Here is a 25,321-nt window from a genome sequence, read left to right on the forward strand (position 1 = left end):
GGGGCCTGTGACGAGGGGCGGGATGTGACAGACCTGTCTTCGTGAAAGGGGCGTGGCCGGAGCGGCCCAGGGCGCCGTCTAGTGGGCGTGGCCTTCGTTTTGGGCGTGGTCTATGCCCATATGGGGCGTGGTTTACGTTGTGAGGCGTGGTCTGTTAGGAGGGTAGTCTCTGCTCTGTGGGGCGTGGCCTGTCGGGAAGGGGGCGGGGCTCGGGCCTGGGGGCGGGGCTCGGCAGGCGGGCCGGGTCCGGCGGCGCGAGCGGCGCGCGGCGGGAGCAGACACCGCTCAGCGCCCGCAGCCCGGGGTCCCGCGCGGCCCCGACCCCGCAGCCAGGCAAGATGTGGCGGCGCTGGGAAGCGGGATGGGACGAGAAGAGGGAGCTGCAGGAGCTCAACTCCAAGCTGCGGGTCTTCGTGTCCCGCGTGCGGGAGCTGGAGGAGGAGAACCGCTTTCTGGCGCGGGAGCTGGCGGAGCTGCGGGAGCAGGAGCTGCTCGGGCTCCGCGTGCCCGAGCAGGAGCTGGCGTGGCTGCGGGCGCAGCTGGAGGAGCTGAGCCGGGCGAAGCTGGAAGCGGAGCTGGAGCGGGACGGGCTGCGGCGGGAGCTGGAGCAGCTGCGGGCGCTGGGGGCCGAGGTGCTGGCGATGCGGCGGCGCCTGGAGCCCGAGCTGGCCGGGCAGCGGCAGCTGCTGGAGCGGCTGCGGGGCGAGTGCGTGGCCCTGGAGGAGCTGCTGCTGCAGCTGGAGGCCGAGCACGGGCACCTGGCGGAGCGGCAGCGACGGGAGGCGGTGGAGATGCGGGAGCTGCGGGTAGACCTGGCGGCCCTGCCGCCCCCCTTGGCCGGGCTGAGCCTGGAGGAGCTGGAAGAGACCTACGAGTCGCTCCTCGGCCAGTACTGCCGGGAAACCCTGCTGCGCTACCAGGAGCAGATCCGGGTGCTGCAGGAGCAGGAGGCGCAGCGGAGCCGGGAGAACCTGGAGCTGCTGCGGGAGGAGAGCCGGCAGTGCCGGCAGCACCTGGAGAACCTGCACCGCCAGGGCCGGGAGCTCTGCGGGCTGCGGGAGCGGCTGGAGCAGGAGCTGCTGGCCTTGCAGGACCGCCACGGCGCCGAGCTGGAGGAGTACCAGGTGGGTGGTGTCGAGCCCCGGTCCCTCAGCACTCTGCCGGGACCCTCTCGTCCTTTGGCGCTGGTTGTGATGCTCCTGGGTCTCCTGCCACCCTCCCACCAAGACCCTCTTGCCCTCTGGTGCTCCTGGGTCTCGTCCACCCACCCACCAGGATCCTCTCACCCGCTGGTGCTGGTTGTGATGCTTCTGGGTCTCCTTCCATCCTCCCACCAGGACGTTCTCACCTTGTAGTGCTTCTGCGTGTCCCTCCACTCTCCCACCTGATTTTCCCTTCAGTTCTGGCCCATGGTGAGATGTGAACCCAACCGTGTACAAGCCTGGTGCTCTGCTCCCATAGACCAGCTCCCATCCCTGCGGTTCCTTCTGCTGCAGGAACTGGCTAAACCCCTCTGAAGGCTCCTTCTGCCTCCATGGGCTCCCGTACCCCACTTTGCAGAGGCGTTTCCCCGGGCTGGCAGAGGCGGTGACCCAGTAGGAGCTTGTTGCTGCTGAGCCCTTCTCTGGGGGAGCAGGGAGTCCCTTTCAGACCCTGTTTAGGGAGAGGTGGCGTTCAGAAGGGAGACAGTGACTCTGAGGACATCTTCCCCGTGACAGGTGCTCTCTCCCCACCCTGCCCTCAGCAAGGACCCAAGGGCATGGAGCTGGCACACAGGGCTCGCCAGGACTCTGCTCAGGTTGGCACGAGCAGGTGGGGCACGGAGCAGTCCCGGGGGGATGATGAACCGAGTCCCCATGCAGTGGGACATGAAGCTGCTTTGTAGCCCTAGACGTGAGGCTGACCTGTTGCGATCAGAGAAATGATCTAACTTTTCTTCCCATTTTACACGTGTTCCTGTGCGCCTTCAGCTTAGAGAAGAGCTTGTGGGCCCCAGCGTAGTTAAGAAAACTTTTAGTTGTTTAAAGGCAGGAAGACTCGTTACTGCTCTACAGGCAGTGAGCGGAGTGGGAAATTGTAGAAGTAAAATTTAGTAAAGCAGGTGACTGGTATGTGTTCCAGGCGGATGTTTGGGGTTAAGCAGGGCTAAAGCATCCGCAGCTGAGAATGCGTTTGCTGTCAGAGCAACACCTGGGGTAATGGTGTGTAATCGCCCCGTGCGTGTGAACAGATCAGCAAATGCTGGAGCAGCAAAATATCAGTTCATCTGATTCAGATTGGAGAGCAGTATTAGATCATCCAAACCATCAATCCATTTCCCGAGGGCAACATTTCTTTTGTTCATTGTTAGACCTTTTATTAACACTCTGCTGAAGCTCAGTGTTTGTCTCAACGCCGTGTGTTCGTGGTCACGTTGTGTGCGACAGCCGTGGCGATTATGGAGATATTGGCAACGGACGAAGGAGAGGGACTTGTTGCTCTGTGTCTGATTTTTTTTGTACACGGGTAGATTGTCTGCAGGTTGCGTAGTTTGCAGGTGCTGTGAACTGAGGCAGGTGAGGTGTGTAGCAAGGAATCAGAAAGCCTTTTAACTTTTAAATCCATTTTTTTTTCATTTTTGGCAGAAAATTTTATTTTTCCAATAACATATGTAAGTATTTCCAAAACTTTAGAAGATGATGTTATATGCAAATCCCTCATTAATTGAATCTGTCCATCAGCCACAGCCAGGTGAAAATATACAGAAGGAAAAAAAAACCCTTCATTTTTTTTTCTGTTTAAGGAGTACGAGTTTTTATAAATGTACATAAGCTTACTAATACAGAAAGTTACTTCAATTTCCAAAATATGTCCTCCTTGCTATCTAGATTTGTTATTAGGGATTTATAATGAAAATTTCATTGTTTTTCAATCATCATTGCTTACACTGAAAGCCTTTAAATATGGTGTTATTTTAATAAGAGTTTTGTATAACTCACCGTCTGTGCTATAAATTATTCCTTTAAAGACAGTTAGAATGGGTGTGTTCAGATACCGAACTCTTCCTTTCAACTCGGCCAGAGTGTTTTTTATACCACTATGTTGGCTCTGGAGCTGACTGTGTTTTTAAAGAATTTGGTTCAGAAGAGCAAGTAGAGATGGAACAAGTTGTTGTGGAGGTCAGATAAACAAAATCAATGCTTGCCCTTGAGTTGTCCTGATTCAGTACTCAAAAATGGATTGTTGTTTTGATACCAAGATCATAAACTTCTCATTTGCTCTCCTGAGCTTTTGGTGTCATTTGGATTTTACAGTAACAGTAGCTTCAAGTCTTAGTAATAGAAGAAGAGGAAAAAAAGAGTGCTCTGATATCCAGCCTGTGAACATGTGAGCTCTCTTATCTTGGAATGTATCTCAAGATAGTATTTAAACTTAACTTCTACTGCAAATGATATCATAAGGTTTATAACTTCTGCAGGGTTTAATGTTTAAAATGTTTGGTTTCTAATGAGAAAGACCTTTTCCAGTGGCCCTCCTGCATGAGAAATAAAGTATCCTGTGTTCATATCCAGGAAGAAAAGTTATAAAACGTGTAGAAGCAATTGTTTCAGGTTTTGTTCTTATGAGCAAAGCTTTTTGACCTCCCTCATTGTTTCTTTTATTGGTGAAAGTATGTTCAGTATGGATTTTAAACTACTCCTGAGAGAGCATCTATTCTATGCTTATTTATTGTGAAGCGTCACATAGAAATGGTATGTATGTTCAGATCTAAGTCAAGTGATTATCATCCATTGCAGCTGCAATGGCAATTAGATTTATTCATATTTTCCATATGTCATCCCGTCACCTTATATGTCCATCTCTGCCTCCTGCACTGTCCTTATCCTCACTAAAGCTTTCAGCAATGTTAAACAGAAATATGTATTTGGAATTAGGATTTAGCTGAACCAGGCAAGCTGTAAATCATACACTGTTTGGGAACCAGTGTTCACTGGCCCTGGCTGAGTGCTAAAGGGATGAACTCAATAGGTCTTTTCCATGATTTTTAGCTCTGTGCTGTGACAATACTTACGCAAAAACTCTGTGATTCTGTGAAGTCTTGTATTTTTCAGATTTAAAAATGGCCATGGCTCATCCTGCTACTTTGAAAAGAGGCAGAAATTTTTCACTTTTCATTTAGGATTTTCATTTAGGATTGGTTTCTGCATCAGAGCATCACAGAAAAATAAAACATCTTGTCAAATGAACATATAATATCAATAGGTCATGTGCATTTTTTTGTGTACCACTTTCTAGCCAGATGAGTGCAGGGTGTCAGTTCCTCCCTTGCCAAGCCACTGAATGAGCTATGGGATTGGTAAATAGTACCAGATGGAAAGGGCTGGAGCCTGGAATTCTCTCTTTATTCCTCGGGTAGGTGCAGCTTGGACAATCCAAGTCAATTCCCCTGCTACTGCCTTTCTAAAATTTCCCACTGCTGCCTGGAAAGGAATATCCAAAGAGTGAGAATTGCTTCTATTTGGTTACTCAGTTCTAGCAGGACATCGCTGGGACTCAGAGGGGGGATGTGTCTAAAATGGTTGAGAAATGAACCTTTCCAATAGAGTCCTGTGTGAAGCAAACACAGCTGCAACAATTCAGGTTACCTTTTGCAAAATGGAAATTTGTCAGCTTGCGGTCTCCTGAATTTTGCCAGTGTGGTTTATGTATGCTTTTTGTGCTTGAAAACGGGACCTAAGGCCAATTGTCCTCTGCATTATGTTTAAATATCAGTGACGGGAGGGCTAGAGGGGTGGCTGTTTGCCATCCAGTCTACAATGGCTGCTCCTGTTGGAATGAATTCCTTTGGAGCTAATACTCAGCTGGCTGAGTTATGTAGCCCCTTATGGTAATCATTAGGACATGGTATTTAACTCAAACTTTTGGATCCCAAGTGCTCTCCAAATCTAGTGAATACAATCTAGGCGGCTTTTCAAACCCAGACTGCAGAACTTCGTGGTGAGGGACTGAAGTTCTTGTGTCTTAAGATAGGTGTGAATACCCTCGGTCTTTCAGAGCTCCCCACACTCCAGTTTACAGATTCCCTGTATAGATTCCTCTGGGACTGAACCCAGACCTGTGTGTTATGAATCTCTTCAACATATGCACGCACATATGTACGTTGGTCTTTATATTTAATTGGGGAGGCCACAAATGCCTGAATCACTTAATGTTTCTTATCAACGTTCTTACCATCTTTAGGGGTTGGTCCCATAGAGATCCAGTCTTTCTTGGGTTTTGCTCCTTTTGCCGACTCCTCTAATTGTGTCAACACCCTGCCCATTCTTGCTTGATAGCTTTTTCCTTTTGAACACAGAATCTGGCACTTTTCTTCCCTTCTCATCTTGGGATTTTCCACTGGGTCAGTCCTTGAACAGGATTGTTGCTTCAGAGCCGTTAAAGGTCAGTGGTTCTGCTACTGCCATGTGTGATTGTACAGGATGTTACCCCCACTGCAGTCCGGATGAGACTGCTGGGTGATAGTGCTTTTTCAGATATGTAGACATGATTTGTCTTCTGCCATAAAAAGGGAGTTTTAAGGTACACTGATGACTGTAGGCAAGGGGTTATCAACGTCAGTGTAATCGTTTAACAAGAGCTGCAAGTGAAGAAATAGATTAATGTTTTATATAGCAAGATATATCCACATATACATGAAGATACAGGCATCTTCCTTCATAAAGCTTTCTTTTCACTTTTGCTTCAAAGAAAGAAAAGATTACCAACGTTTGAAATGCCAGCACTTTACATTCTTAAACCTTACTTGTCCCTAGTATGTAAGACTGGCATTAACCAACCCAAGGAGTCCCTGCTGTATCTTCATTTTTATGCTGCTGCTCACACTGTGTTACTTGAAGACTTGCTGGGTGTAAATGATGTATAATGAATTTCTTAAAACTAGACTATCAAAGCCTTGATTTCCCAGTTTGTATTGCAAATTATTTATTAGGATCCCATCTGAAATGGTCTCTCATGAATTCCTGTTCAGTGTTGTACGTGTGTATGGGATTTTGCTCTGTAAATGACAGTTCAGTGTCCTTACATAGTGCAGAGTGATGTGAACAAAATAGAATCAGGCCTTTGCTGAGATTTAATTTCTGCTTTCCCAGCTCCTGGAATGAAGTGTAATCTACAGCATTTTGGTTAGTGTCAATCTGCTGGCTGTGCAGGATTGATCTGGGTTAGTAGATTATATCCACAGTGGGGAAACTATAAAGAACCACCCTGAGCAGCTAAGACTGATACTTCTAGTTCTGAGTCTACACTGAATGAGATCCTCTTGGTCATTGGAGGAAGGGCTTATTTTCCAGAAGATGGCAATTTGCCCTTCACGTGAGAGGTAACACCAGTGATTAAAGCACTTGCTTTCTGTGATGTTCTTTTGAAAAACTTGGGAGTCAGTTGTCTTGGTTTAAATCAAATCTTAATGTTCTGTTGCATAAGCCTTAATTGCTTGTACTGTTGTGTACAGCTACTCAGTATTTGTTCATTTAGTATTTCAGAGTATGTTCAAATTTAGATGATTTTGGACTTCGGTATTTTTCTGCTCATCTGTCCCTTTCTCCATTTCCAAAACTTGTTAAAGAAAGGTGGGCAGTGCTTACCTACCATCTCGGCATTGCTGCTGCTCTCAAGTCATTTGCAGGTGTCCTACAAACCGCATCTCTCCCATGCGCACACACCCCTTACAAAGTTATACTTAGTTATTAAGATGAAAATGAGCAATCGCTTGTCTATCTTCTGAGTATCAGTTAGGACAAAGCTGGGTGGACTACAAAGCAGGTGTCCAAATATTGTAGAAGACTTGGTACAAGGAACCGCTGGAGGTTCATCCTTCACTTTGTAGGCACTATGAATGTTTCCGGTCACTAGAATCCAAAACCTGGCTTGGACCCATGTCTGTGGAACTGAAAGTACTGATAAAGAGAAACAAGCCAGGTTCTCATGTCAAAGCAGTTGCCAAAATTCATGATCTCAAGCATGATTTAAGCATGTGCCTCTGTGCTCTTAAAATGATTAAATGTGTTACATTTAAGTTGCATTTACAGAGGAGTGTATTTTCCTTGTTGTGTATTCTTGATAAGTTTTGTACAGGACATCTGAATGGGTTTTGCTTCAATATTTAACTAACTTAGTAAGGCATTAAATGAAATCTTAGTATAAATCTCTTTCAGTAGCAATACATTTCAGATTGTCATAGAGCAGGTCATGGAGCTGATTTCTTCTTGGTTTTGAAGTGATGTAATGTATTAATTTATTCTCTCAGATTTTTTTTAATTAGAAGTTTTAAGTGAACAGACATTCAAAGGTGACAGATCTTTATGCTACTTCAAAACTAAAAATCAATATTTCCATTTAGAGGATAATCGACGCCCTAGAAGAAGAAAAGCAGTTCCTGACCACGTCCATCACAGATTACCTGAAGGACTACCAAGAATTACTGCAGGTGAAAGCCGGTCTCATCCTTGAAATTGAAACCTACAGGTAAGAATTGTGATCACACTCAGTTGTCTAATTGGAGGGTACTTTAAGTCCCGCTTTATAGATACAGGAGCTGCCACTGAAAGTGTTAACTTCCATTGAAATAGTGACCTTCAAATACAGAGAAGTGCAATTCTTATTGACGAAAGTAAAAATTTGCAAGAATTTAACATCAGCTTACTTCTATAATATATTCATATTCAACCTGCATAAAAAGGCAGTGGTATTGCCAGTTATATATGATATATGCTTCTGTGTCCTAATGCTGTGTCCTAAGTGTGTAACATTGCTAAGAACATTAAGCATCTAAGTCTGGATAAAGGTGGCAGCAGCTGAATTATGGATGAAATGTGTAGATTAAAGCAATCCACTGATAAATATGATATTTTAATAGTCCTTGTGTAACTGAAAGTTCAAGAAGCTTGGAAGAATAACTTCTGAGTAGCTTGATAACAGACTAGTGAGCAAAGGATGTCTGTAGTCCCTCAAAGAGTGAAAATGGTCTGTTCAAGGTGCCTTGAGTATTGTGTGATCTGAGGCACAGACCAAAGCTGAATTCTGGACAAGATGAAATCACAAGCAGTATGTGGGAGAAGTAATTTGCAGTCAATTGGTGAGAAACAGTCCCTGGATGTTTGCTGGTGGAGTGGGATCCCTGTGATCCCTGGTAAGCCACTAGATCTGGGGCATTACTAGCAGAAGAGAAACCATGCAAACAGTAGCCAGTTGTGATCCTTCTCTCTCTGTGTTAATTCTATTAACTTTGATAAAACATAAGATACTTCTAAATTGAATCCTAGCTCTGATGTTGACTTTTACTGCTGTCACTTAAACTTTCTCAGTTTATTCATCTGCAAAATGGGATCAGCACTTTCACAATAGCAGAATTATCAGAATTGTCTTTATGATTTGTATTCATCCAGAAGTAGGAATGATAATGCCCCAGCTATTTAGTTGTTTGGACATGCTCTTAGTTAATAAGAGAACCATCAGTGCTTCTGCTCTGTTAAACCTGGTAAGCCCATTAAATTCTGGAACTTCTGCAGAGGTCACACCACTGATTATCTGAGCATTATTGTTTGTTTAAATATTCGCTGCCCTCGTTCATGAAAGGAAGAACAACTCAGCATCACCTGCAGCATGCGCTTGTTGTCCAGTTTAAAAGCTCCTTAACATGTAGGGTTTCTTCACCTGATTGTAGTGAGTGCGACTTGTACCACTGATTGTGTTGACAAGGCAGGACTAAGTGGATAAATGAGCTCCTAACTACTGAAAAAGATCTGCAGGTGAAAACAGAGGAATGGGCCTTGCTATGGAAAACAGACTATCTAATACTTCTGAAAAGTGATGGGTTTGATTTGTGCTTTTATATTTATGCAGTTTTACCTGTTCTTCTTTTCTTCTTTTTCTCCCTTCGCTTAAGAAAATAATGCCTTCCCTACTGTGTGCCTTTAGCAGCATTACTGTGGGAGGGAATCGGAGTGGATCCAGTTAGTAAACTATTTAGTAAGAGAATTATGGACTGCTCATCTATGTACTTCTTCAAATTCTTTTCCTCTCCCTGTTCTTTTTATTTGTGAAAAACAGGACATGTGAAGCCAGCTTCAGTTTGTTTCCATGAAGGATGCTGGCATGTACGCCTGGTTATGCATGTTGGAAACAAAAGGCATCTATTCACACTTAGCTCAACATCCTGAACTTTCCATTGAGAGGTTTCCATGAGACCCTTGCCACCTCCTCTCCTCCTGGCATTATAGGTTAAGGGTGTGGTATCTGGTCTATTGGAGCTTTCTTTGTACTTCCTACCCTGTATTTTCTTTGTTTTACAGCTCTTACAGCTCGTTTTTTCTATTAGTCAGCTTTGCTCTTAGACTTGCAGGAAGGATCACTTGCAAGGAACACCCTTCCCTAAGGACCAAGTGTCTTCCTCTCTGATTCTGCTCACCCTTCCTGCTCTGGGAGTTGAGGCTCACTCAGGAAGTGAAATATATGTCTTATATGGCTTTATGAAATTATGCCTCATAGGAATCTTCGTTATCAATCCTTTTTCACCAGTGTTGAAGTGAATATTTATCAAGCATCAGGAAGTTTTGTTTAGTATTCTTGGAACCCTGCAAAACCACAATTACTTAGACTGTGCTTAAATTTTACTTCCAGACAGAAGTGGTGAATTATTCACTGTGTAAGACTCCTACTTTTAAAAGGAGACAGAAAGTCTGCCTAGGATCAGAATTCCTATCAAGCCTTTCTCCTCAGCTACCGGGAAACTTTTCGAATAGCAGACGCTGCCCAGAGCCTCTATCATGGGTTAAGCAGTTTTTTTACCCTCTCCAAAAGGTGCTGCTGTCGAAGGGTAAAAGGTTTTCCTTTGCAATCCTAGTGTCACGCAAATGTGCTATTCAAGGTTACCACCCTGCGTTTTGACGCAGCAGAGGCTACAAAGCTTTTTGCCCTTTTACTCTTTTTTTTTTTCCTTTTTGTCATGTTCATTGTTGGAATCTCTTAATACCCTTTTCAGGCATACTTTCTAATCCTCCTCAAGCTGGTTTCCTCCATTAACAGTTCTGACCTTTTCCATGCCTTCCTCTCAAGAGTTCATCACCAGCATTAAGGCCTCGGATATTCACCAGTTTTTTCAATCAGCGTTATTTCCTTTTGACAACTTCTATCATCCAGTGTGTCCTATTCCTCTACTTCTCTTATTTAGAAAATATTCTGAGCTTTTAACACCCAGGGAATTTAACATGTAGTCAGTTACTGATGTTCTTCACAAAGTCCTTGTCCTCCCATCCTGTGATGGAAAAAAAGATGCAAAATGGCCTTTACTCTTAAAAATGCTTCCTTCATTCCATTTTCTGGAAGGAGGTATAAAAAAAAACAAACCCTCTCCAAATTCCCAGGATAGAGAGGATGAATTTTTATGGCCTTCTGGCTAACTGCCTCTCTCTGAACTTTGAATTTCTGTAGTTGAAATAAAATCATAGCTGTTGTGAATGACCATGATTGCATTTGCATTGCATCCTTTTGGTTTTGGTAACTTCTCTCTCCCCACCCCAACCAGTTCATCTCATCCATCTGCTTTCATGGACTAAATATTTCTGCTGTCACCCCCTCTACAGTAGGGTTTCGGGCTGACTAGCATGTGGCTGCTAACTTTAGTAATGAGGTGAGTTAGTCTAATGACATTGAAGGTACAATTTGAATATTTTCTGGCAAGACTTAAACGAAGTAATAACGGAATGTGGGTATGTGTCATTTGGGAACTGATTTCCAGGATGTAGCTGACATGGTTATGAAGTTTATGACATGGTTGTGGTTTAGAAGAGTGCTGCTTAGAGGAATGTGTCTTGTTATTACTTAGGAGTTCATACAGTTGAGATGAGCACTGGATTCTTTAGGCAGTTAAAGTTTAAAGGAGTTCTCACCACAAAGACATTATAGTTTAAATGATTAGTGTTAAGAAAGGATGCAAAGGAACACAGGAGCAAAATTTGAATGAACTGAAGCTACGTTCACATTGAAGAGTGTTAACCTGTGTTTACCGGATTCCAAGCCAGTGCTCAGTACCTTACACTACAGTTTCTCATGCTACTTTAACATGTTTAACATGGTTTTGTTTATCTGATAACCTTGAGGAAATACATATTGTGAACTCTCTACAGTAGAAAACTGATTTACTGTCCAGTTTTATAGAGGTTTCGTGAAGCTTTGCCTTTCATTTTCGAAGGTGATGTATTTTCAGTAGTAATATTTCAGATCCAGCTTTTCTGTGTGCTGCTGCCCTTTGCCATATACAGTTACCTCTTGGAACTTATTTTTAGTGACTTCATCTGTTGCTGCAGCAACTGAACAACTGTTGTTTTAACAGCAGCCAGAAATCCTTAGTCAGACTACCCACATTCCTCATTTCCTTCGTCATGGTTAACATTTTCAGTGCCAGCTCCTTGATATGTTTCAGCAACGTCACCACCAGGTTCTCCAGCGTGTGTCTTATCAGAGCAATTTGTTTGGCACTTGCTACCTTCACCAGATCGGATGTTTGGTCTTGGGGACATTCTCTGTGTGTGTTGAAGTGATCTAATTCTTCTAAAGGCTCTCTTAACATGGAGAGTTCACATCGCTTTCACGTTGATTTTGCCTAATAAAGGTTATCCCAGGGCTGAATTTAACTAACAGAATAGGAGTAAAGGTGTCCATCTGAGTCTGTTTTAAGGGGGAAAGTGAGCTATGAAAATTTTAGCTGATTCTAACCTGGCTCTTCTCCTGAATCTAGGCAAATCTATGGTTGCAAAGAACACTTTACTAAAGATATTTTGCTGATGTAGCATTGTTCTACAGAATCTAGAGGCAGTCAGAAGCCAAAAGAAGTGTCAAATGTCCAAAGTCATCAGTGATGTGAAATCTACAGGTGACGTTTAAAATGCCTGCACTGTTCATTTTGACAGAAATGCCCAGCAAGTGTGTTTATACCACAATCCTAAATTGCTTTCAGTGCTTGCCCCAGGGAGTCAGAGGCTATCGCAACCCTCCACCCTTACTCTTGACCACTTTCATTTTGCAGCTGTATGTTATCAGTGCAAAACATCTGGCGTTTCCAGAACCGGAAATGATGAAACAGTTATCCCACTCGTAGAAGTGAATATAAAAACACCAAAGCTACTGTACTGATTATAGCCCTCAGCGGTATATTGAAAGAACCTGCCACAGAATTTCTAGGCTGCTGCACCAGAATGCTGCAATTGAGCACGTTGTTATTGATTACATAGCTCGTGACCCTGCAAAAGTAGAAAAGAGAAAAACTGATTTTTCTCTTTTTTTTTTTATAAAATGACTGTACATATTTTATGTCTGACAGTACAGCTTATAGACAGCAGGAGGGAAGGAAAGCAAACAAAGATTTCTAGAGAATTTATCAGGAATTCTGAGATCCAGTCTTACTGGATAACCATCTCTAAAACCGCTAGGACCGAATAAGACCACGCTAAGATATACTTTTTGTATTCACTATATGGAGCGAGCCAATTTAATTTTATTTTTTTAAAGCAATTGGTAATTTTAGAGAAGGCACTTGGTCACCCCCTCCCTTCATAGGACAAAAGTATGCTCTGTGCCTGTAAAAATATTCTCAGTGCAGAGCAATTGCTCCTGAAAATTGCACACAAGAATAAGTAGATGACAAAATTGTGAAGCAGATTATCAACAGTTGTTGCCTGCCTCTGCTATTTATTTGTAGTGATATAATTTCCCTGATGTAAAGGGAAGCAAATCAGCGTCTTGTCTGTTTCTGACCAAGTCCTGCTGAGCTGAAGTGATGTTTTTCTTGGTCAAGAGGAAGCTTGGACCACAGTAATCTTGTGAAAGTGGTGGCTGCCTGGAACTATGGGAGCTATTAGAGTCACTGCAAAAAAGAATGAGTGGAAAGCTGAAGAACAGAGGGGATGAACAGAGGTGTCATTTAAAGAAACCAAGCAGTTTCTGTCGCAAAGAATTTTCCTGGTCTTCTGTTGTAAAATATGTTGAGTTGATTTCCACTTGAACAGGAACTAGGGATGATTACTTTAACAATGCAAGTTGTTTCCTCCACCATTAGCCAGTGTTTGACAGTAGAAGTGGTACTTTCCTTCAGCTTTCATTTGAAAAGGATAGAACTTGAAACCCTGGCTGTAACAGTTCCCTCATTTATCACACTGCAACAACACCTTTAGTACTACACTACCTGCAGGAAAACTGCTGACAATTTGCTTGCAAAGTTTTATTTCATCTTTGCCTTTTCTTTATAAAACATTTCCATGTGTTTCTCTTAGAAAACTTTGCTGAATATCTCTTAAGCTTCATGTGGCTTTGTTTTCTCCTAACTCCTAATCATCATTCTGGAAAACTTGCTGGCTTGTATGATTCCACAGTGGAAATCAGTGGATCTGATCCATGTCCAGAAGAGGTATATTGGCTAATGTGGAAAATTTGGTCTAAAACTGTACTGTGTCTGCTGCTGTCACCTACTGTAAGAGTATTGCATTGTTCTTGCCAACTGGACTCTGCAAACTAAGAGTCTGGAAGATGCTAAGGGTTTCTCATTCCCTAAAATAAAAATATGCGGTGTGAAAAACACTCAGGATCTGACCCAACTCCAGGATAATTTTTTCAATTTCTAAGACTTAAAAATGTGAACTATTGTGATAATTCTTCCCAGGATCTTAATGGAATGCCTTTCTGTGTGTTTTGCAGAGCTTTGTTAGAAGGGGAGAGCAACCAGTGGATTATTACATGGAGAGATCAGTATGCAGGGAAATTGCCTCGAGGTAAAAAATGAATATTAAAAAATTAATGTTGAATGAAATTAAATACAACTGGAAACTATTGTGTTATAGTATTTCTGAAGCATGCTTTTTATGATGGTATTGCAAAGTGAATATTGATTTGGTATTGAGTGTTAATATTTTAAATCAATATAGGGCTATTCTATATGAGAAAACTTACAAAATCACAGTTCAGTTAGAGAAGATAAATAGGGAGTGATGTTTCGTAGGTCTCATAGTGCAAGAACTTTTGGATGCCCATAGCTCTTGAGAGCTTTGACGTATAAATCAAGAGGTATTTAACAAAACATTTAGTTAAAAGCATGGACTTCATCATCACGTGGCACTGTGACTGTTTAAAAGGTTATGTGGGTTTAATGAGAAATTTTAGCAGAGTAATGAAAGAAAATTCAAAGACTTACTAAACATAAAGATACCGTTTCTATCTTAGGAGCTGCAAGTGTCTGGAGGCTGTGAGAGTATACCAGGGAAGTATCACAATTTACTTGCCCTGCTCTTAAACTCTTCCCTGTTTCTGCTGTTGGTCACTGTGTGCAGGATACTAGATAAGCTGGACCTTCCATCTGACTGCTACGGCCGTTGTTATTGCTAACAGAATTAGTCTCAATAATACTCCTGAGTTTAACAATGTGTGGTCTTAAATCTTCAGACTATCCTAGACAGTAGTCCCAGAAGAGATGAGGGCTGTGTCTGTTGTAAATTAAACAGAGTAGGGCGTAGACTGAATTGCTCCCATGGAACTGCCGATGCTGTTAAATTGTTAGCGCTGTCTCTGACGCAGCACTGATCTGGACTAGCCAGTGCTTTTACAGATAATGCTCAGGCACGTTCAGCGGTTACCACACACCAGGAAATGCTACCGAAAGTCAGGGGAGATGTGGCTAGTTCTTCAGGAGTAGATTTGAGTTTTGCAGTGCTGGTTGGCCTTGGAGCCAGGCAGCGATTCCTTGCATGTTTTACTAAATTGTATAAATGTATCCTAAACGGTTCATTCTTTCTCTCTCGTATTGTACCTTGCTGTATCTCATGGCTGTGAAGGGTTGTATTTGTGTTTTCAAATTCCAGTGTTAATGGCAGCAATGTCATTAATTCTCAGTAAGAACGGAGAAACTTCAGGCCTCTTTGACTTCTGAGGCAAAAAGCCAAACACCAGGATATTAGCATATATTAATGAGAAGTTGTAAATGTAAATGAACATTCCTAGAAATATGGTAGGTGTAATTCTTGAGCAAATGCCGTGATACTCAGGAGCTCACAACTGGTAAAAATAGCAAGAACTTGCAACTTAGTAAAAGGTTTTGCTTTCAGTTATAGTATAATTTCTAGATAGACTTAATTATCATGCAAAACCTACAGGAACACCTTTAAAACGCTCCACTGAAAATGAAGCCATTATTTCTTTCAAAAATTTAGTATAAAACATCTTAGTTCATGCCCTCTATTTTATATTATTCTAGATACGAGCCATTATTTTAATGTTTGGTTACCTGTGCTCTTTTTGCAGATATTGTAAACACTTCATATAACTACACTGATATTTACTCTGCTTATCAAGAAAGAAATAGAAATAAAGCTTCACCAGCTACCAGGATCACTGAGACGAGACACAGAATGCCACTGACAGATACAAGCAGTTCTACACGTTATTCAGTGCAGTCAACACAGGCTGGATCACAGACAACAGTTAGTGGAAGAACTTTTGGAAGAGATGTACTTGGTTCAGCATATCGCCCTTCAACAACTCTTACAAAGGATGAAAAGATTGTAACAGACCACAAAGAATTCAGAAAATTTACTCCAGGCTACAGTAGCTGGAAAAACACTGAAATGCAGCAAAAGACAATTCCAGAAAGAAAGACAACAGAAGTTACAACTTCATCCACAGTATCTGTTTCGAAAGAAGTGGCACATGCTGAAAGATCAGACAAGGACCACAAAGCTGACACAAAGCCAGGGATTTCTGAAAATATAAGAACAAAACCAAGCTTCGCTAGATTTCCAGCTTATGAGCTGAACACCAATTTTCGACCATCTAAATATGAAGAAACCATAACTGAAACTCGGACCACGCTACAAGAAAAAAGAGGAGGCAGCAAACCAACTGAAGAGAAAAGATCTCTGCTGAAAGAAACAGATAAGCGAGAGAAACAAACAAAAGAGGAGGAAAAGAAATCAGACAAGAAACCTCTTACAGAGGATAGACGTGTTGATTTTGGAAGGAAGACTGAGCAGAAAACATATATCCGCGAGGAAGTTATTAACAAGAAGTTAACAGGGGTTGATATTTCTAATGCAAGAAGTTTGAAAAGCGGATCAGCCAAAAAAGATACAAATGTGACCTTGGAATCAAGAAGCAAAGAAGTCATTGAGATACCTATCAGTATTGAAACGCCTGCTGCTGACAAGGAATCTCAGAGTAATAGAGAAATAAGGTTACAATGTTTTAAAACCTCCAGAGGAAGAGAAACAGATGACCATGTAACTAAACCCACTGAATTTCAAAAAGTGAGTATTTCAGAAGCAGAATCCAGTCTGAAAGATGAAAATCAAATTAGTGACAGAAGTCATAAAACAGGTACTCTGTCAACTGAAAATATAGCAGAGAATATTGTTGCTGACATTCTGAAAAGCTTTACGCAGTCTTCTAGTTCACAAATATCAACAGACACGAAAGTGACCTATTTTAATAAGAAAGAACAAACAGATGATGGCAGAATAAAGACTGAGATCACAGTGGAATCTCAAGTTCAAGAAAACATAGATATTTCTGACAAAGCTGGCATGGGAGGTCTATCAAACCAGGATGTTAGAAAAGCGGTTCGAGAGGGTGTTGAGGGAGCACTTTCCAAAGAGGAGATAGAAGATATAGTGCATCATGGCCTGAAAGGGAGTGAGGGTAGAAAGAACATGTCTGTTAATGTTGAGATTGTAGAGGAGCCACTAGATTATGCCATTGATGAAAGAACTGATTTTTCAACACCTTTTGAAGTAGAGGAAGTGGAAGATTCATTCCCTGAGAGAGAGAGGCGTTATGGTGATGAGGAACAAAATGTAACATTCACATATGAAGATGTTAAAAAGAAGAAACAACGCCACGAGAGTTTCACTCATGTGGAAGAAGTAACCGAGGAAGATGACTCACCTATTGAACAAAAATATTTTGTATCTGTTCCTGATGAACATCCCATTATTAATGAAAAAGATGATGACTCAGTATATGGACAAATTCACATAGAGGAAGAATCAACTATTAAATATTCTTGGCAAGATGAATTTTTGCAAGGCACGCAAAGTAAGAGACAAGAAGGTGTAAGCTCTCCAGAAGAAACATATCAAGTAGTAGGGGAGGATGCAAGTGCCCAGATTTTAAAAGAGCATCCTGAAGCTGAAACATCCCATGTTGAATCTGTTGTTATTGAAAAAGAAATTAAAATTCCCCATGAATTTCAGACTTCAATAAAAGGGCTTTTATCAAAGGAAACAAAAGACCCTAAACATCAGCTGAAGGAAGCTTTGGAGCAATTGGAGGGCAGTCTCCCAGAAAGTGTGAAGGAGGAGCTGTCTGCATTAACAAAAGAAAATCAGGCTGACTCTAGTAGCTTAGCATTTGATATCAAAAAAGTTGATCAAAAGGAGGAGGGTGGCACGGTGACAATTGTTGCTGAAGTCAATCTGTCACAGACACTTAATACTGATGAATTCGATGTAGCTAAGCTTGGTGATGTAATTGCAAGTGAGAAGGAGATGGCAACATTGCACTCTATGAGAAAAGAGAGCTTTGAAAGAGTTGTTGATGGTAGAAACAATATAGAAGTAGATGTTTCTTCCCACAGTGATGAATACACTTCTTTGGCTGATCAAGAAATCTATAGCTCATCCACAGTGAAGAGGAGTGGTGCTACAGGGTATCACACCACTGAAAAAGTTATTTATGACGGTTCAGTTTTGGAAACAGCAGATTTTGGAGAAGTCTCTCACTCGCCACAGTCAACTGATGAGACCAGATCCATAAGGCATATTAAGGTTGGCCCAGCAGAAGTTCAGAGATTTGAGCAGATCATATATGAAGGGCCAGGTTCTGAATCACTGGAGCTCAGTGCTACGGAAGGTCTTGTTCAGACAGAAAGATCATCAGAGTTTAGCCGATCTGTGAAGCATTTTAAACTAGGTCCTAAAGAAATCCAGACCACAGAAGAAGTAATTTATACAGGCCCTGTAACTACAACTGTAGAAGAGACTGATTCTGGGAATCTTTCTCAGAAGTTTTCAACAGACTTCAACAGATCCACGAGACACATCACAGTAGGATCAAGGCAAGTAACTGAAGAAGTCTCTTTTGAAGGGTCTGCTTCGGACTCTCTGGAACTCAATAGCTCAAGTAACCTTTCTCAGACAGAGGGGTCTGTGGATGTCAGCAGATCAATAAGGCATTTTAAATTAGGCCCAAAAGAGATTAATACTGAACAAGTTATCTTTGAAGGACCAATCTCTGGTAAAGTTGAGGTCAGTGACACTAGAGACTTCTCACAGACAGAAAGTTCCGTCAAACACATTCAGCTGGGTCCCCAAGAGTTTATGACAGCTGAAAAAATCATCTACCAGGGGCCTGTCTCTCAGCACACAGCAATCAGTGAACTGGAAGACCAGACTCTTTCAGAAGGCTTTCAGAAGCGTTTTAGAATAGGTCAAGTGGGAGTTAAAACCACTGAACAAATCATATATCAGGGCTCCGTTTCTGAAACTCCAGAGCTCATTAACAAAGGACATCTTTCAGAGGGTGAAGGAAGCTCAGATATTGATAGATCTTTCAGGCATGTTAAAATAGTTCCTGTAGAAAGTCATGAGCAAATAATCTTTACAAGACCTACTTCTGAAATGCGGGAAGATCTTTCACAAACAGAAGAGTCCTCTGAGAGCAGTAGGTCTATAAAGCATATTAAAGTAGGATCCAAGGAAACATCTTTTACTTTTCAAATGGATGTTTCCAATATGGGTGGAATATCCACAGACAAAAGTGGAGAACAGCAAGCAACAGTGCTCACATCCAATAAGCAAGACCCTTCTGTTAGTCAGTCACAGGTTCTTATTGAAAGTGACCAGATCGTAGAAAATGAAAATAGAAGAGGAGGCTCTGTTATCTCCAGTTTTTCTCAAGATCGTGGTGAAAAGGTAATGGAAAAGTCATTTTTTGATAAAACTGTACAGCTGCAAAGAATGGTAGACCAAAGGTCAGTTATTTCTGATGAAAAGAAAGTCGCTCTTCTCTATCTGGACCATGAGGAGGAAGACAATGATGATGATGATAATGATGGACAGTGGTTCTGAAAGGACTCTTAATGAAGTCTATTTAGTAACTTGGTGATACGTATTTTGATTATCCTTTTTTTTTTTTCTTAGAAAAAAAGGCATGGGGTACTATTCAGATTATAAATAATGGACTGTAAAATCTTGAATCTAAGCCTCTACCTATTCAGCACACTTTTTACTTTATGGGAGATGTTGTTTTGGGGCAAAATCATGCTATTGATGGGTTTTTCCTCAGAGACCTGTGTCAAATAATTCAGATTTTTCCACCCATAGAGACAGGAATTTGCTACTGTGGAATTCAAAGGATTGTATTCATTGTTTGTTTTATAGCAGGTCAATTAATAAGTGTGTGCTTGAATAGGACTTCTCCTTTTTTACAAAAGATACTGTATTGTACTTGGTTACTAGAATGTTCAGCAATTCTACTTAAATCTCAAGCTACTAACCACAAATATATATAAGACAAAGGACAGTGGTAGGTAGCTGATCTTCTGTGCACTTATATGCAGTACCTAATGAAAACATGTTAAAATGCAGTTATTATAGCTTTAAAAGAAATAAACACAATTCTGTAGGATCAAACTAAAGATAGCAAGAATTGACAAAAGTTATATTTGTATAGCTAGAATGCAGTGCAAAAAAGAAAGAGGTAACACTAAAGCAAGAATTCCTCCCTGTATTCCTAACGAGAAATAGTGATTTTTATGGTTAGACAGTAGTACATTTAATATCTTTAAAGAAAAAAAACAGATTTAAAAAATCGGGTGGATAGTATTTCCACTGAAGTAAGGAGAACTCTTTACAGCTTCAGTGGCTGTGTACATTAGTAACATCAACTTATTTTGCAGTATATGCTTTGCCTTAATACTAGGTATTGCTAAAGGTAAGCGTGACGTGTGCAATATGATTATATAATACCTAGTTTCTTGACACAGTGAAATTAGCCAGTAAAAACTTGTAAAAATGGCATTGATGACACATACGATCATTGTGTGTCAAGTCATTTCTAGATAATCCTTTGTTTACAAATGAGACGATTCCCTTTTCAATTACTTGCTCTGCAAAGCCAACCTGAGATTTGGATTTTCTTTTTCTTCTGTTTTTTTCTTGTTGTAATATTTGCCTCAGGCCAAAGTTGGCTTCTACTTAAATCATTTGCAAATAAGCTAATTTCACTGGGATTGCACATCGGTTAAATGAAGGACATCATTTAACTTTGCAATTATAACTCAGTGACTTCAAAGTCCAGTTTAGAAGGCAGCACCAATAACTGTACTTAACCGTGCAGTGTTCTAGCAGAAGCAAAAATAGCAGCCAAAACATTTTTGTCACTGGGGTAAGAAGACACAGTACTGGACACGTATGGGAAATAAGATACACAAATGAGAAGCTGCTATTCTTACATGCGCACACACACGCATCCACTCGCTCACTCTCGCACCCTCTCTGCAGAGCAGAAGCACACTTGGCGACGTTGTGCCAGGCCGGTGGTTGCCAACTCAGTTTTCTTCCCTGTGGTTATGTAAACGTAGCTTTGTGTGTGCTAATCAATAGTTGAATGTAGTTAAACTATCTTAGCCTGGCATGGCTCGTCACTTTTGTGATTCCTTAATATCAATGGAAGCCAGACTTTTCAAAACTGACTGCTACTTGATAAGATGAATGTAAATGCAAAGCTGAAGAGAAGCTCCATGCTGACTGACATATCAAGCTGTTTCCAATGTGGCATAGTTTAATTCTTGTGTGCCTTAGTAACGTAAGTTTTAAACTGTACAAAGCTACTAACGTCCCAAAGATTAACTCACGAGGTTTGTCTGCACTGCAAAATTTTCCCGTACATTTTCCTCATTCCTGTACAAATGTGAGTACCAGGGTACTCGGGATTGGATAGTTTTCTATCATGTGCTATAAAATCATTTGTTGAAATTGGAAGTGTAACCAACAGCTGGAAAATGAATTGGAAACAGTTGTGTAGAAGCACTAAAGGCGCGTATGTTAAGTTTGTTTATACTGTTCACTGTGTAACAGATAATAGTATTTTTTCAAAATTATTCATATGTGCTGGAAGATCTTGTGCTTCCATTTATAGAGTGTTAGTAATTGTAATACTTCTCATACCACCGTATACTTTGTTTCCTTAGCTGACCCTGTGAGTTTCAACGGCAACATCTTTGTATTTAGTAATTCTGTGTAAGTCAGAATTTTCCAGTGTTAGGTTTTTCAAAGTTTTATTCTGCACTGAAACTTAAACATTATCTGTAAAAGACATAAGAATACCTGCAGAAAATGTATTTTTAAACCAACAAAAAGGTACTTACAAGGTCAAACCCATTTTTGATCCTTGTGGAATCTTTGACAGATGTGTGCCTTAGAACAGCTATACCAAAACTGTTATGGTTATGTTCACCTGCTCAGAGGATTATAACGTCAGATGAAGGAATAAACCAGTGAGGAGCAAGTGAATCATAAAATGTAGATGGCCTTAACACTGAAGGAGGAAAAGAAAAGGCAGTATTTTTTCCACTGAGGCAACAACAGCTCTTTAAAAATTACTTCAGTCATCACTGTCAGATGCAGTAGGTTATGCCAAGATATATTTCTATTTTGAATGTCTAGAAGGAAAAAAAAAATTCTGTGTACTTTCTTTAGTTCTATTTAAGATTGGGATTTTAATCAACTTGGAAACTTAGTTTATTGTAGAGAACCAGAAAGGAGCATTGATGTGACATATACTGATATGCACAGTTCCTTTGCATAAACACTTTCAGGTTGTGAAAACCGAGGTATCTCAAGTAAAAAAGGTTTAAGTTTTACAAGTGTTAGTGTAAGCAGCCCTTTTTCCATTTAGCTCTTATTAACCCGAGAGATTTTGACATAATGATAGCTTTGGGATAATACAAAATGTCTTTAGGTGCACAGTTGCATCCTGCAGGTGTAATGGTTGCATTTGCAGAACCAGGGCCATAGGTACACACGATGCAGCGCAAATATAACCTGCTGTCTGATGTACGAACTCACCCTATATGAACACTTTCTGCATAAGTATTATAACCTGTGGCTGAAAGAACTGGTGACAGAACCTCAGTCAGCATGCATTTCTGAAGCTTACTCATATAAGTTGTGCGTATCATTAAATACAATACAATTGCTGCTGAGTTTGGATTAGACAAAAAAGCTTTTATAAAATATCATTAGGGTAATATAATATAGGGTAAAACTATGTATTTATATGCTGATATAGATCAGAAGTGGGGCACTGTTTTCCAGATAACGTAAACCACTGGTCTAGAAAGCAAATATAGCATAGAATATAAAGAAAGATGTGAGAGAGACCTAGAATTCTGTATTGACTGATGTTTGTGAATAGCAGGTGTTTAAAAAGATGGTAAGAATGTTGAAACTGGGTTTGTTGATGTCAGCTGTGTGAAACTTTGCAGGCACCTTCTGTTTTGGTCATTTGCAATGAAACTGCATTTTTGTGGTGGTATAAGCTTTGTGATTTTACACTTTTTCACTCTTGAGTATTAAACAATCAAAATCAATGCAGATGTTTCTCTTTCTTCCTGTCTGACTTTTTAAAGCTGCATTGTCAAAAAAAACCCAAAACTCATTCATGACTATAAATATCTTGCTCTAAGGTCTCTCAGATTGAGTTAATTTCAGTTCAACAATGAATGTAATTTTCACTTGAGCAAAGTCATACATCTTTTGTGTTGATAGTAGAAATGATGGCAAAGCATAGCCTGTTCTTTATTCCACCTACACACAACATGGGTGGATGAGTAGTGGTTTTTGAGTTCAACAGCAGGCAGTGTGAGAGGCACAGGAGTATAAAAACACAGAAGTTGGAAGTCCTGGACTTGCCAGCACCATAGTCATCCTTGCATCTTGGGATTTTGACCAAGGTAAGTCTTAACTTTTACCCTTTTCTAGCAAAGAAAACCTTTTAATGCATGTTTAGACCTTTAATATAAAAGGATATCTATTTTTTAAACAGTACCTCTCTATGCTGTGAAGTGAACTTTTCTCTTTAACCACTTGTTTTATTTGTAGTGAAGAAAATATGCCTTTAACAATTTTCTCTTGATTAAAGAAATGGGTCTTAGTAAGCTTTTTGTATGAAGGAGAGGCTTTCTAAAGAAATAATCTGGTTTTAGTACAGAGAAAAAACTAATTCTCCATTTCTCACAAAAGAGGTCAAAGCAGTATCTGAAGCTACTGAGTAAATCACAGCGTTTTCTGAAGATGGTTAAATGATCAGCAAAATAGTTTCCACTGAAAATGGCCTCTTGTCAGAAAAAACAAGTTTTCAGCCTTCATCTACTCAGTGAAGCTGTATTGCTGTTTAAGCTATCAGTGGTGAAGATCTGATTTCTCTGAAACTTGAAGCGTGTCTGAATAGTAAGGAATGGGACTCTCGATAGGTTGGCATTTCATATACTGTTTAAGACTTCATTTTCGTGATTTTGACACTTGCAAGTTGTGATAACAAAAGCTGCAGTGAAAACGTAGTGGGGGGCCATCCTCAATGTTAAATTCTATAAAGGAACGCTTAAAATTAAATGAGAAAAAAGTGTATTTGTTCATGCTTCACATTTAAATTTCTTCAAAGATTTTTTCCTGATGTGTCCCTGCAACCAAATGTGAGCAAAATAACAAGCAATGTGTCCAATAAACAAAGAATAGGGGTTTTTTTCAGCTGGAAAACACTGTGTTTTGAAAGATTTTATCTCTAGCTGTTGGGTTACCACAACCAGTACTATTGGGTTGGGTTTTCTTTTCCAAATCATAATGTGACGTTGGTGTGGCAGGAATTTACAGCTGTAATCAAGTGTACTGTATTCAATGACAGATGCTTTTTTCCAGGTAAGAAAGTCAAGAGATGCTGAACCCTAATACTGGGTAGAATTTGCTTCCAGTTTTATAGACCCGATGGGAAAAGCAAAAATTTTAACCAAAATGTCTCTGAAGGCTAAAATTTCTACTTTTCTTGTACTTTCATGATTCATGTTACAGTAAAAAATACCTTGAATAGACTAAAAAACTAAAATCTAGATGTATTTGAGAAGTTAATAAGTTGATTTTTTTTCGGTATTTCATGCAATGAAGGGACAGTGGTTCTTCATGGTGCGTAGGACAAATGGAACAAATTGATTCATCTTTGTTAAGAATGAGAACCCTGTCATACTAGTCTTGTTTTCCAGTAGTTATTGTGCTTTGGGACGAGTCAGAAGGAGACACATCGTGGGCTGCTGTTTGTGTGTTGGTTGGTCTTATTTGATCTTTGTTTTGTCAGCTTTTGTGGCTATGAAAAACAGGCAGGGAGACATAGTTTATAGTTTACTATCAGGTCAATATTGTTTGCCTTAATTTTGTGTTTCAGAGAGTGTATGCATACCCAGCTATTTCACACAACTCAATAAAAAGGCAAATTCTCTTAGTAATTGAAAACTGCTCCTTACAGTTAGTTGATTTTTCTCATCATTCTGGCTTTGCATTCACTTAATGTCACTGCATCATCCTCTGAAGACAATGAGATGCTGTACGACCACCTCTGTCACTATTTGCTATTATCACTTAGATGGAGTTAACCAAGAGAATTAATTATTTTCTTCTTACGAGTTAAGAAAATATTGGACGTGAAGATATCTTCTTCCTATTTTTCACTTAATGCTTTCATTAATGAAGATGGGTGACGGTGGCACATAATCAAATCTCTTCAGGCAATGGCTGTTAAATCGGTGACACATCTGACATTTAGCGGAGGAAAAAGTCTGAACAGTTAGTGATCTGAACTGCTTCCCTGGGAATTTGCCAACAGTTTGACTCATCTGTCTTTTCCATCAGGCATTTGTGTGACTCTTGTGCCTCAATAGCTCTGAGAAGAGCAAAGCCACATAGATTCTAACAAGATGCAAAAAGATGCTCAGCCAAGAAGAGATGTAATTAAAAACTCACTCTGAATATGTCAGCAGTTTCTTGGATTGCTATCAATCCTTTTTTTCTTGTGGTTGCCAAATGAGATTTGTCAGTGAAGGTAGTACAACATATAACTCAACAATATATGTTTCAGAGACTCTCACTGGAGTAAAAACTGATAGAGAAAACTCAAATACATTTATTTGCCACTAGTATATGCAGATGTATTGAAAAATACCGTTACTCTGAGTAATACAGTTAGCCCTGGGACAGTCAAA

General features: G+C 40.6%; 1 protein-coding gene across 2 annotated transcripts; it reads left to right on the forward strand.

The window, feature by feature from the left end:
- The first annotated feature begins 227 nt into the window (after nt 1-227).
- Nucleotides 228-22,666, forward strand: SYNM (synemin). Of its 2 annotated transcripts, none has more exons than XM_054077749.1 (4): nt 228-1,124; nt 7,379-7,503; nt 13,726-13,799; nt 15,322-22,666. In XM_054077749.1, exons 1-4 carry the CDS (start codon nt 339-341, stop codon nt 19,140-19,142), a joined length of 4,806 nt encoding a protein of 1,601 aa, XP_053933724.1. In that variant the 5' UTR covers nt 228-338; the 3' UTR covers nt 19,143-22,666. The 2 variants fall into 2 exon arrangements, with proteins under 2 accessions (XP_053933724.1, XP_053933725.1); XM_054077750.1 differs by lacking the exon at nt 228-1,124 and adding an exon at nt 14,248-14,281 and having other exon boundaries at nt 15,319-22,666.
- Nucleotides 22,667-25,321: the final 2,655 nt, after the last annotated feature.

This window comes from Cuculus canorus, chromosome 12, assembly GCF_017976375.1.
Source record: "Cuculus canorus isolate bCucCan1 chromosome 12, bCucCan1.pri, whole genome shotgun sequence".
Classification (NCBI taxonomy): Eukaryota; Metazoa; Chordata; class Aves; order Cuculiformes; family Cuculidae; genus Cuculus; species Cuculus canorus.